This window comes from Emydura macquarii, unplaced genomic scaffold (genome assembly GCF_026122565.2).
Source record: "Emydura macquarii macquarii isolate MOO-44397 ecotype Brisbane River unplaced genomic scaffold, CSIRO-AGI_Emac_v2 contig_320, whole genome shotgun sequence".
Lineage (NCBI taxonomy): Eukaryota > Metazoa > Chordata > Testudines > Chelidae > Emydura > Emydura macquarii.
Window position 1 is genome coordinate 14,063,018 of NW_027130457.1, and position 13,215 is coordinate 14,076,232.

The 13,215-nt window shown below is 38.7% G+C and overlaps 1 protein-coding gene across 1 annotated transcript in view; it reads left to right on the top strand.

Moving 5' to 3' along the window:
* NSUN2 (NOP2/Sun RNA methyltransferase 2) overlaps nucleotides 1-8,754 on the top strand; it is a 34,581-nt gene extending 25,827 nt beyond the window's left edge. Inside the window, exons 14-19 of the mRNA XM_067529632.1 lie at nucleotides 303-395; nucleotides 928-1,063; nucleotides 4,340-4,420; nucleotides 4,655-4,793; nucleotides 6,048-6,087; nucleotides 8,199-8,754. Of these exons, the coding sequence (XP_067385733.1) occupies nucleotides 303-395; nucleotides 928-1,063; nucleotides 4,340-4,420; nucleotides 4,655-4,793; nucleotides 6,048-6,087; nucleotides 8,199-8,601 (892 nt within the window). The 3' untranslated portion in view covers nucleotides 8,602-8,754. The remainder of the gene's footprint in view (nucleotides 1-302; nucleotides 396-927; nucleotides 1,064-4,339; nucleotides 4,421-4,654; nucleotides 4,794-6,047; nucleotides 6,088-8,198) is intronic.
* Nucleotides 8,755-13,215: the final 4,461 nt, after the last annotated feature.

Below are 13,215 nucleotides of genomic sequence, written 5' to 3' on the forward strand. Positions count from 1 at the left end.
CTTATCTCCCACCTGCCTTTCCATGTGTCTGAGAAAACTTCTCAGTGTGATTCACAATTGCTCCCTCCATAAGCCTCTGCTCATCTTCCAACTGCCATATATTTTTCTTGTGCCATATAACTCCATCTATGAATTTTCAGAGGTTGAAATTATAAAACAGTATTGAATGTTAGCTGAAGCATGGGAAAATGTCAATGTCTGGTTTTGTGTATTTGTCACTATTTGCAGGACAAGCATTGACTAAGGAGTAAATCTATAGTGTTTAACAAAGTATTTACATGAATCATAAAATTTGCTTCTAGACCACCACCATCTAAGAAAATGAAGCTGTTTGGTTTTAAAGAAGATCCGTTTGTGTTTCTTTCTGAAGATGATCCATTGTTTCCACCTATTCAGTAAGGAGATACTATGTCCTTTTATTCTGTAATAAAAGTTTCAGAGTAATTCAAGATCAATTTAACAAGTGAATAGGTCTAGTTGTAGTTCTTTGAGAGGGGTGTGTGGGGGGGGCGAGTATGGATTTATTGCTCATACATAAAGCAAGTTTTCCTTAGTTTTAAGATGAAATGAACGTAATCAGAACTATAACTCTTGCTTTTAAATGGAAATAGCGAATTAAAAATGAAAATTGATTTAAGCTTAGAAATATATTCAGAATGCCGATACTTGTCAGGCAAGGCATTCAGCATGGAAACTTTCAACTTAATTTTTTTTTTTTAAGATTTTTTTCTTTGTGAATCTTCTAAAATGCTTTGATAACATCAATTCTATGCAATGCATGGACTAAGTGCATGTATTCTGAAGCCAAACCATTTGTTAAGATGCAGGATGAGTGGCAAAGGTATTATGGGTAATAGGTTAGTCAATGAATTGTGATTTACTCAACACTGAACTTGAGCAAACAAAACATAAATATTATGACCACAGGAAGTTTTATGCATTGGATCCTTCATTCCCCAAGATGAATTTACTAACTCGAACTCAAGAAGGAAAGAAGAGGCAGCTATACATGGTTTCTAAGGAACTAAGGAATGTATTGCTCAACAATAGTGAGAGAATGAAGGTATGACTTTTATTTTTAGACTTTCAGCATGGGGCCCATAGATAATCAGGGTGTGAATGCTTGCTTGTCTATTCCTCCAGAACCTAATGTCTGTCTATAGAAGCTGTCTTCTGCTTGACCTTCACTTAGTCTGTGTGGGTGTGTTTTGTCTCCTCTCACTTTTCTGTCAAGGAAGTGACTGACTGGATTTTTGGTGGCCAGTCTCCTCCAAGATTGGTAGGAATGCTGCTTTTACAAGATGGAGGAAGGGAACTCTTTTTAAAATGAAGATGGTGCCACTCTGCAAAATGAATATAAAATATGTGGAGAGGACCATACAGTAGAATCTGTAGATTCAAAACCCAGGTTGTAAGAATAAAATATAGCAGTGGAGTAGAGCTGGTTGGGAACTTCTCAACAAAATTTCTTATGTTGGAAAATGTTAGTTCTTTGAATCCAAAACCACTACTTTGCGTGCTAGTCTGTACATGTTCCACATCAGGTGCTCATGTGCTCTACACGCTGAAGATTGAATGCTTTGGTCAGCAGTGTCTTGTCTGTACCCGCTCGCTGCAAAGCCCAAGCACCTTCTTCCTTGAGGGTATAAAAGAGGGCTGCGCAATCAACCAATCCTCATTTTCTTTCACTGCCTTGGCTGTTAGACAGAACCAGTTGACAGTATCCTGTCTTGTCTTATCTGTAAATAGTTTAGCTGTTGGTAGTTAGGATATGTATTAGCTGATCCTGGTAGTTTGTTAGTTTTTAGTCCCTCCCTCCCCCCTGCCCCAGAGTAGAAACTTCCTCATGTCTGCTCAAAACTTCCCAGATTTTAAATTGTTACGTGAGGCTGTTATGCCACTTAATGCAAGTACTCTAATTGTCTTTCCTGCTTGGATGAGGAACATGTAAGCATTTTAAGTCCCTTATGAGAAGGTTTGCTAGATTCAGAGAAAATAGGCTAAAACTTCTGTTAGAACATAGCCTACTTCAGAGCCTGAAGGGAGAAAGGATCTTTCCAATCTGGGACATTTGTCAGCTGAACATTCTCCTGCTGTGGCCTGAACCTCAGTGGATCACTGTTACCTCAGCTGCTGCGGAGGCAGATGACAGGAAACCCTGTTCCCAGAAGTAGCATAAGACTCAGTACCCTACTAAAATTGCTCCAAAAAGAAAAGACATTCCCCCTTTCTTGCTCTTCGGAGAACTGCTTCTAAAATTACATCAGGTAACCTCCAGGTCTCAAAGATATCTTCTAAGATTTTGGGGTCACTAGTGTCTGCTTCCCCAGCACCAAGCAGAGGGCTTCTCTCAGCAGTGGCACTGTACTCAGCTCTGCCTCCTTCAGCTCTAACACAGTCAGAGCTGTTAGCTTTGGGCCCAGAGCCCCTGGGGCTGGCTCATTCATGGCAGTGCTTTAAGGTGAGGTTCCCGATGCTGCTGCCATCTGTATCAACTGTATCTAGGTCTCAGACCTTGGTACTGGATCTGTCCCCAGGACAGTAGTGAAGAGTGCTGATGTACACAGCACCAGGGGATCTGACTGCCCTCCCTGAGCCTCCATTGCTGTCCACATCAGGGCCATTGGGAATATTGCTTGGGAGTCCTGTAGGATCTGCCCTTCCTATAGGGAGATGAAGCTGTTCTGTCTTCCTCTTTTGATAGTGAGGATACCTCACTTAAGGTTGCCATGCTGTGATCCATATATGGTGGGGAGGCAGACTATGGTTAAAGGCAAAGGTTAAAGTCAGTTCCTTCTACCTGGTATCCAACCACATTTTTTCATCTTTGTGGTCAAAGCCCTTGACCTTATTGGCCCCCATAGTCCTATCCACTGGACACTCTTCAACATCTGTTTCCAGAGACAGATTGCCTTCACCGCAGGACTTGTCTGTGTTTCAGTATCAGCAATTATGTCAGCAGTTTGGCGTTTTTAGCTTCCTGGGCCTCTCACTGAGGATGTTACTCATCATAAGTCTATTGATACCATCATCCTCACATACACATCCTCTTCATCAGCAGATAAAGCTGATGCACTACCTTAGACTTTGCCAGGATTATAAATCGAACATTGGTAAATGGCAGTGATATTTGAAATGCCAATTCAGACTGTCCAAGATAAGGGACATAAACTAGTGGACATCCCTACCTGAGAGGCTTGCTTTGCCTATAAACAAGGTTATTTTAGAACTGGCACAGTTACAATGGCAGACAGCAGCATCGCTTACCTGCGACTTGTAAAAAGGTGACTAAAAGGTATCAGATTCTTTCAGTTCAGTATGCTTATCCTATTCCAGGATCTCTGGACAGTATGCTGCTCAAGTAAAGACAAATCAACAACCCTGTAAAAGTACCTGTAAGGATAAAGAACCAAAGAGATTGAATCTCATGGGCAGAGAAAGTTATTTGTGTGCAGGCTTACAGCATCACGTAGCAGATGATCAAGATCATCTTTGTCATTATGAGTTCCAGAGGGGTAGCCATGTTAGTCTGTTTTTAGCAAAACAGCGAGAGTCCTGTGGCACCTTAAAGATTAACAAATGTATTTGGGCATAAGCATTCGTGGGCAGAAACCCACTTTGTCAGATGATTTATTTGGGCTTAAGCTTTCGTGGGCAGAAACCCACTTTGTTGGATTCATCCGACGAAGTGGGTTTCTGCCCACGAAAGCTTATGCCCAAATAAATTTGTTAGTCTTTAAGGTGCCACAGGACTCTCGCTGTTTTTCTCATGGTTATTTTACATCAGACTAAACAAGGACCTGTCTCACTTTACTGTCTCAAAGAATAGAATTTATTAGGGCCTCATAGATTTCACAGTAGCAAAAATGTTTCTGACTCAGACCAAGTTCAGCAACATGTTGGACCTAATCAGTCGGCTACAGAACAGCCCTCAGGCTGAACATGCCTTTGGTCACACAGGAAGTCCTAAACAGAGCTGGGAACTGAACCCATTTCTTAAAGCAGTTCAGTTCCTTAATCACAAAACCACCTCTTCTCCCCATAGGAATAAGTGATCAATTTTCAACAAGCAAGTGATTAAAAGTGATGCCCCAAGGTGTATAACTATTTTCCGAGTTGGGAACTTTTATGCACTATAACTTGAACAGCACTAATAATGTGAGCTGGTCTAAATTTTCAATTCTGACTCTTGAGTTTAATTCAATGTCCAACAAAAATGAACTCCTCTGTATGTCAGAGTTATTTTTCCCTGTGATTGCGAGTTAAGCAGTTTCAAGAAGTTATCTGACTCTTAAACTTGGTTTTCTTTAAAAACTTTTTTGATACTTTACTTTGACAGGTTATTAACACTGGGATAAAAGTCTGGTCTCGCAACAGTGATGGTGAGCAGTTTGGCTGTGCTTTCAGACTAGCACAAGAGGTAATTGCAAAGCACTATGCTTTCATATCAAGAGATCTCTATTAATATTTCCCATAGTTCCTGCTGTGTCCTGAATTGGAATATTGCACATTATGAAATGCAGCCTCCAGACTTAGCATTTTAAACAAATGGATTGCATTCTGATGTTACTATTGATGCAGATATTTTTTAATTTGATCTTTTGTCAGAAAACAGAGATTGTGTTTTGAAACTAAATGTATTTTTTTCCACCAGGGAATATATACACTGTACCCATTTATTAATGCAAGGATTATACATGTGTGCATAGAAGATGTTAAAGTGCTGCTAACCCAAGAGAATCCATTCTTAAGTAAATTTAGCAATGAGACACAAAAACGGGTCAAAGACATGGGTAAGCTTTCTGTTTTTATTGTGGCAAAATGGAGCACTGTTTTGCATCTATAAAACTTGCAAACTCTTTCCAATGTGTTATCCATTCAAATGAATGGAAAATCCAACATCCAACTACTTGAATATATTAGACTTAGCTATGATTTCTAGCCATCCACAGAGCAGTAGTTAATATAGACATCTTCATGTTGCTGGAGACAAGAGCCTTTCTTAGAGGCTGTGGCTCCATCTGTTCCCAACCCTGGAAGCTTATCTAGACTAGCCTCTTGCCTAGAATGTGACCTGCGTGGAACCAGAAGAGCCACCAGGCCTGGGATTCCAACAAAACATAAATTCAACAGCAGCAAGTCTGTAATTAGAACTTCTGATTTTGCCAAATTTTTTAACTCTGTGTGTTGCTGCACATACTCCAGTTGAAGTTGTGGGCTGTTCTTAACCCCTGCGGGTTTCTTTATTGGTTATATATTTTAAGGATGGCATTGACCATCTCTAGATTAAATATATAGGTGTTTTAGCTAAACAAGTAGGAAAAGATGCCCACTCTGAACATCAACTTTTTTCTCTCTCTGTTATGTGAAAACCTCTTACAAACAGGGCAGTGGCTATGCTAGAGAAACAGTGAAAATAACTGTAAGCATGGTTCTGTCAAATGTACACAGTACAGCAAAAAGAAAAAGATTTTTATGTTAAACTCTTTCAGCTATAGTAGTCTTAGGTATTACTTGTAAAAAATTCAGACAGAAGTTTGATTTTAGTTCTTTCAATCTAGGGTTTTATATCTTATGTCCATACCGATCACAATGGTATCTGCAAGCTTGATGGTGTCCCTTTAAGATAAAATGTAGAAACAAAAGTATTCTTCCAGAACTCTAACTTAGTCTTTTGGCGAACATACTGCCCTATTCATGTATTTAATCTGGTCTGACTTCTGATTTATTTTTGGATACTCCTATGGAACCCATAACCAGATTTGTAGACAGAAATTTTCATTGTTCTAGAATTCAGGCTTGTTTTTGTTTTAGTTTTTTGTGGGGGTTTTTTGTGTATAGATTTTCCATCTAAAGTATGAAACGGGAATAAAAATCTGTACTGTTTTTAAAATCCATTTTATTGTATTACTACACATAGCAATAATGCACTTTTTGGATAAAACCGTTCTGATTGCTGAACTATACACATTTTACTCTCAGAACATTTTGGAATTGCAAATATTTTTAATGTTGCCAAGTAAATTTACATAATCTTTCTTTTCTAGCTATGGGGAGCATTGTCCTGAAGTATGAACCAGATCCCAGGTAAGTAGATGCTTTACTAGTACATATTTTTCACTTCTTCCCACTCAGAAAACATTTGAGAAATACATGTGAATATAGAAAAAAAAAGTATGTAACTCATTACAATGGGTTTTTATCTTGGAATTTCAGTGTCAGTTTAAAGCATTTGAATATCTTTGGAAATGAAAATATTTGCTGTGAATTAATTTTCACTGTATTTGCTGATTAGAAAAATAGGCTTCAGTTAGTTTAGTGGTTATGCCGATCAATAGCCAAGTGGCACTTCACTGCCTATGATGCAGTGTTGCAGCATGAAAATTATTCATAAATATATTATTAGCACTTTTTATATATATATAAATTTATTTTTTTTTAAAAAAAGCTCATGCTAATTCTCAAATTTGGCCAAGAATTTTTTTTTTTTTTTTTTAAATCTTCATTCAGTTGTGGATATTAAGACCCTTATTTTTGTTTAGTCCTGAACTTGTCCTTCAGCATTGCAGGTGCAGCTTCGTGTTTCTACTTGCACTTGTTGACATGCCAAAGTGATTGGTAAATGCGATTGGGCAGTTAGGATTCTAAATGGGTGCAGTTGTGGAGGGCATTTTTGTAAACTTATGTCTAGATGTGCATTTCTAAAAAGTCATGACAAATTAGAGGTTAAGCAGGCTTGCACGTCTCCTCCACTATTGTCAGAGCTCTGACTGTAAATACAGGCTTGAAATGGTTATTAACCCAAACACTAAGCCAACTAGCCTCGAATAGATTAAGAAAAATGTGGATGGGAGCCCACCAATAAGGTCAAGAGGAATACCAAGCAGGGGACACACCTCCAACCCACAGTCTCTATTCCTCCTTATGGTTTTGTTTTTTCGGCTGCTCCTTCTCCATTAACAACTACAGTTGCTGATAATAGCTTTGCTGAGCATTGCTCCACAGTGAAATTGACTTGATTCTAGTTTAACCAGTTTGCAGGGTTTGGAATAGAAAAAGTGAAAATGACTGTTGTCTTTCTGCTGTTATTTTCTAAAACTATGAGCAGTAGTAGAGACATTGATGCTGTCAGTTGACTCAGGAAAGTAACAGTTTACATTTAGTTCATATTGAGAAAATTATCTTTGAAATCGTAAGGACCAGACAATTTTATTTTAAATGAAAGCTTAAATGATGCAGAAATGGATGGCTTATTAGGAAAGCTTCCTATTTGCCAATGGTAAATTGGATAAGTGTATTTTTTTTCAACTTCTATATATCTGGTTTAATTTTGATCTGTGAATTCTCTGTCCTTTTCATATATGGAAAGAATCCTGGGATTTAAAAATTCTTCCCTTCCTTGCTACTGTGTAAGGAAACTAAAAAGGATGTTGAAAGATTGGAGCGGATGCAGAAAAGAGCCAGAAAAATGATTCTAGGGCTGGAGAAAATACTTCAGGATTCAATCTGTTTAGGTTATCAAAAAGAAGATTGAGAGGTTACTTGATAACAGTGCATAAGTACCTTCATGGGGAGAGAATACTGGGTACTCAGGACTTTTAAATCTAGTGGAGAAGAATATAACAAGAACCAGTGTTTGAAAGCTGAAGCCAGACAAATGAATATTAGAAATCAGGCACAATCTTTTTTTAACAGTGAGGGTGATTTTCCTTGGTAGTTTATTCCAATGGTAGATGAGGGATTCTCTTACTTTCCATGCTCTCAGATCAAGAGTGGATGCCTTTCTGGAAGACATGCTTTAATCAAACTCCTGTCTTGCATTAGCCAAACAGGTTATTAGGCTCAATACAGGATAATTGGATGAAATTTAATGGCCTGTGACATATAGGAGGTTAGATTAGATCAAATACTGCCTTTTGGCCTTAAGATCCATGAATCGATGAAATATGAGTTGTATATCGCTATTTTTGTACTTGCCCGTATGTTCTTCTCATATTTGTAATACAGGCTTGTCCTTATTAGTGTTTAAACAGTGCTGGATTAGGTGTTGCATTTAAAGTAAAATGCTGTTAAAGACACACAATACTGTTGGCTTGTCCTATTGAAATCGTATGTATAGCGATTAAATTAAAATACTTCTGTAGAAATGAATTCTCAAGATTTATATACTCAATCTTTACCGAACACTAATTTTTTAGTAGCAAACCTGATTCCCTTCAGTGCCCTATTGTTCTCTGTGGCTGGCATGGAAAGACATCACTTCGTGCCTTTGTGCCCAAGAATGAGAGACTTCATTACCTGAGGATGATGGGAGTTGAAGTGTTTAAAGCAAAGAGGAAAGAGGAGGATTTTGAAAATAAAACAGAGGAAGGAGATCAGGACAACACAGAGCCGATGGAGGAAGAGATGGCTATGGAGTGTAAAGCTAAGGAACACGATGCATTAGCCACAGAAATGGAGGCTGAACCAGATGAAGAACCTATCCATGAGTTTATGAAAAGCAGTGCTGTAAAACCTGAGAATAAAATAAAAAGTGTCCTGCCTTCCAGTGAAAATACTGAAAACAGAGACATTGTTGACCTTAGGAATGTGAAAGATTGAGTTTTCACTCTCACTTGGCGTTACTTTCATGAGATGTAATCTAGACTTTTGTCTTTAGCATGTAAATACATTTTTAAGATTTTGTTTATTGGGGGAGGCTGAAATGTTGGCACAAGCCTATTTTATTTTTTAAATAAAAAAAAAATATCTTCCCCCAAAGAGTCTTTCCTGTTCTTCCCATTTAACTTCATAGCACTGGTAATGTGGTGTGTCTGTTGCCGTCAGTGGATCATGCACCAGTAAATTCCAGCACCTGGTGTGTAGAGATTAAATAAGCAACTCATAAAATAATCTGTAAATCCTGTCTGAGTTTGTCTTTATAGGATCATTTTTGAATGAAGTTCAGTAGGTTTTCATGCAAAATGTATGAGGTTTTTAGAGAAGCATAATTATGAGGTAAGTAATTTTCTTTAATAGTACATGGTGATAAACAGTCTATTGTAAAGGTATAAAACATATTGGACCGATGTACCAAGTACAGTTACCAGAAAAACTACTCTTGTTACTGAGTAAATTCAAAGTGTAAGCAAGACATAACCCTCCTGAAAAGGAAATACAGAGCATATATGTTTGTACATTGTGTGATCAGTATGCGCAAAAGTCCTAGATGGAGAGGCAGTGTTCCAAGTTTGGAGCCAATAAATGTCTGTAACATTTCCTGCTCCTGTTGAGTGAACATATGGCAGTAATGTCCAGGAACACTATTTGTTATGTGCCTGTCTAGGAGACTGCATCCACCTCTTCCTGATACCCACCATGCTTCTGTAATCCATGTCTCTGTCACTTTCAAAGTGGACTGCTGCAATGCACTCTATATGAGTACTACCTCAAGTGTAACAAACTGCCACAGAAGGCAACCTGTTAGATGTACGCAGTGCTTTCTAGCAAAAGCTCATGACACAAAAGGACTGTAAATATGTGACAGTTGGTGGCAGAAGTTTATAAATGGTAGTTTGCATGTTTTGCAGGGAGACTTTGTCTATGGATAATATTCCTTAGTTGGTGATCTTTTCCTCCAAAACTACGTGACTTGATTAATCTAGCTCCCACTAGAAAGTGTAAATATCAGTTCCTATAAGCTTTGTACTATGGCTGACTTGCCATGAGATCTAGCAGTGTGATGTGTGATTCAAGTTAATTCTTTAACTTTGGATAAAATTTGTCTTCTATCTGAAAAGGTTGAGAGAAGGACGGGGAATACATATGCAGAAAGACTTGTGGCAAGGAACCAGGTAATCTGCAAATCTGACCCACTTTCACTGGTTACCCACAGTAGCTCATTCTAATTTTTTAAAAATAAATAGATGGTATTAACACCGGTGACATATTTAAAAAATAGTCGACGACACCCTGTTAAGCATTTGGGGTGAGATTTTTTGAAAGCTAAGTGACTTGGGAACACAAATCACGTTGAAAATCAATGGACTTGGGTTTTGAAGTTGCTTAAACTGTTGAAAATTCCATAAAGGATACTTTGTTTGGTCTCACAATAAGCAATATTTAGTTCTTAAATTGCTCTTCATCCATAGATCTCAAAGTGCTTTACAAAAGAGAGAGATGGTATATTCCTCTTACAAATGAGGCAGAGAGAGGGGCAGTGATATGCCCAGCGTCACTTAACAGGCTTAGTGACAGATCTGGGAATAGAACTCATGTTCCCTAATTACTAGGGCAATGTTCTATTAGAAAGAAGGCCTAGACAAGCTAGGACAAGTTAAATGGCTAGCCATTATTTATTTATTTGTATTAGCTTAGTGCTTAGGACTCCAATTGTGCAAGGCATTCTACAAATACAAAAGGATGGTCTTCATCCCAAAGAGCAGCTTGCAACGTAATTACATTTGGCCACATACGTTTTGCAGTCTTACAATTGCTACAGAGCCTTAGCATCATCTGTGGTTTGTAACAATCACATAGTAATGTTCAGTTCTTCAATATAAGCAATCATTTGAAGGCTTCCTTGATTTTTTTTTTCCTGAGTGTAACTTTGTATAAAGCATAAATATACTACTAATAGATGAAATTCAATTCAATAACTAGTGGTCTCCAAGTTAAATCATTGTTCTCATAAAAACAAATGACGTGATTAGTCATAATATGCAATGTAATCCAATGTATAAAAATCAAATAAGGAAAATCTAAAAGGTAGTGGAGGGGTTAGCATTGACTGTGTACCTTAAAAGATATATAAAGTACTGAGATTCATTGCTGCACTTACGCAAGTTGCAAATGGATAATTGCAAAATCCCACTACATATCTGTGTGATGCCTTCTGCATCTTACACTGCCAAATACTTGCTCCCAAAATGAGGTGGTCCCCTCCCCCCCAGAAATAGATCCTTCTAATGTTGCAGTTATCAAAGGATCCCATGATTTAAGTGCTGAAAAACTCTGGGCACAGCAGGGGGCAGCACAAAGCTATAAACAAATGGAGTATTCTGCAGTGATTTCTTGGTATTGTGTGCTGCTGGGCCTCTTGAGCTTCAGGTTGATTTAAAATGCCTATGTTAATCCTTGATACCAAGACTGTAGTTAGAGTATGGTAAAATCATGCAGTGTTTTCAAAAACTTCTGAAGATTACTTCTGTTTGGTGAATTTTCATCTTGCAGTTAAACCTGCTTTTAGGAAAGGCTGATCTACAGTTCTGTCCATCCATTTCTGCTCTAAATAAAAGAACATAAAATCCACATCTAAGTTGTGTACATTTTCCCTCAAATTTTGTTTAAATTGACCATATATAGTCTATCTAATTTGGTCACCCATAATTGTTTTATAAATCATTTGTTTGTGTCCAGAATACTTGAGACCTATGGTGTAATACAGAATGAAAATACTGAGTCTTTCTTTCACTGTCTTCAAAATAGGACGGTAGAACAAAATTAATTGACATACATGTACCACTCATTATGAGATCTGTAATTATTACTTAAACATCAAATGTTTCACATCTTAGAATCATAGAAGATTAGGATTGGAAGGGACCACATGAGGTCATCTAGACCAAGCCCCTGCTCAAAGCAGGACCAACCCCAACTAAATCATCCCAGCCAGGGCTTTGTCAAGCCAGGCCTTAAAAACCTGTAAGGATGGAGATTCCACAACCTCCCTAAGTAACCCGTTCCAGTGCTTCGCCACCCTCCTAGTGAAAAAGTTTTTCCTAATATCCAACCTAGACCTCCCCCACTGCAACTTGAGACCAATGTTCATTGTTCTGTCATCTACTACCATTGAGAACAGCCTAGCTTCATCCTCCCTGGAACCCCCTTTCAGGTAGGTAAAGGCTGCTATCAAATCCCCCGTCATTATTCTCTTCTGCAGACTAAATAAGCCTAGTTCCCTCAGCCTCTCCTCATAAGTCATGTGCTCCAGCCCTCTAATAATTTTTGTTGTTCTTTTGCTGGACTCTCTCCAATTTGTCCACATCCTTCTTGTAGGGTGGGCCAAAACTGGACACAATACTCCAAATGTGGCCTCACCAGTGACGAATAGAGGGGAATAAACTCTTCCCGTGATCTGCTGGCAGTGCTTCTACTAATGCAGCCCAATATGCCATTAGCCTTCTTTGCAATAAGGGCGCACTGTTGACTTGTATTCGGCTTCTTGTCCACTGTAACTCCCAGGTCCTTTTCTGTGGAACTGCTGTTTAGCAATGCATGGGATACTTCCATCCTAAGTGCAGGACTCTGTACTTGTCCTTGTTGAACCTCATCAGATTTCTTTTGGCCCAATCCTCCAATTTGTCTAGGTCCTTCTGTATTCTATCCCTACCTCCCAGGGTATCTACCACTTCCTCCAGCTTAGTGTCATCTGCAAACTTGCTGAGAGTGCAATCTACCCCATCTTCCAGATCATTATTGAAGATGTTGAACAAAACCAACCCCAGGACCAACCTCTGGGGAACTCCACTTGTGACTGGCTGCTAGCTAGACATAGTCATTGATCACTAACAGTTGAGCCCGATGATCTAGCCAGCTCTCTGTCCATTTTATATTCCATTCATCCAACTCATACTTCTTTAACTTGCTGATAAGAATACTGTGAGAGACTGTATCAAAAACTTTGCTAAAGTCAAGGTATATCACGTCCACTGCTTTCTCCACATCCACAGAGCCAGTCACCTCATCATAGAAAGCAATCAGGTTGGTCAGGCATGACTTTCCCTTAGTGAATCCATGTTGACTGTTCCTGATCACTTTCCTCTCTTCCAAGTGCCTTAAAATGGATTCCTTGAGGACCTGCTCCATGTTTTTTCCAAGGATTGAGGAGAGGCTGACCAGTCTATAGTTCCCTGGATCCTCTTTCTTCCTTTTCTTGAAGATGGGCACTATTATTTGCCTTTTTCCAATCATCAGGGACCTCCCCCAGTTGTCTTTTTGTACAAGTTAAATAATGAAAAGTTGATTCCTGAATTTTGTTAACTTAGGGTTGAGCTGGGAGCTATCTTTACATTTAAACATTATAAAGAAAAAGGCACACACAAACTTAGCCCAGATTCCTTCTCTTAGATTGGGTTCATCTGTGCTCTGCAGGCAGGACTAGCTAAACTGCATTGGAGTCTCAAAAAGCTGTTGGCATAGCTGGACTCTCCTGTTGTGCATTCCCCCCCTTCTCAC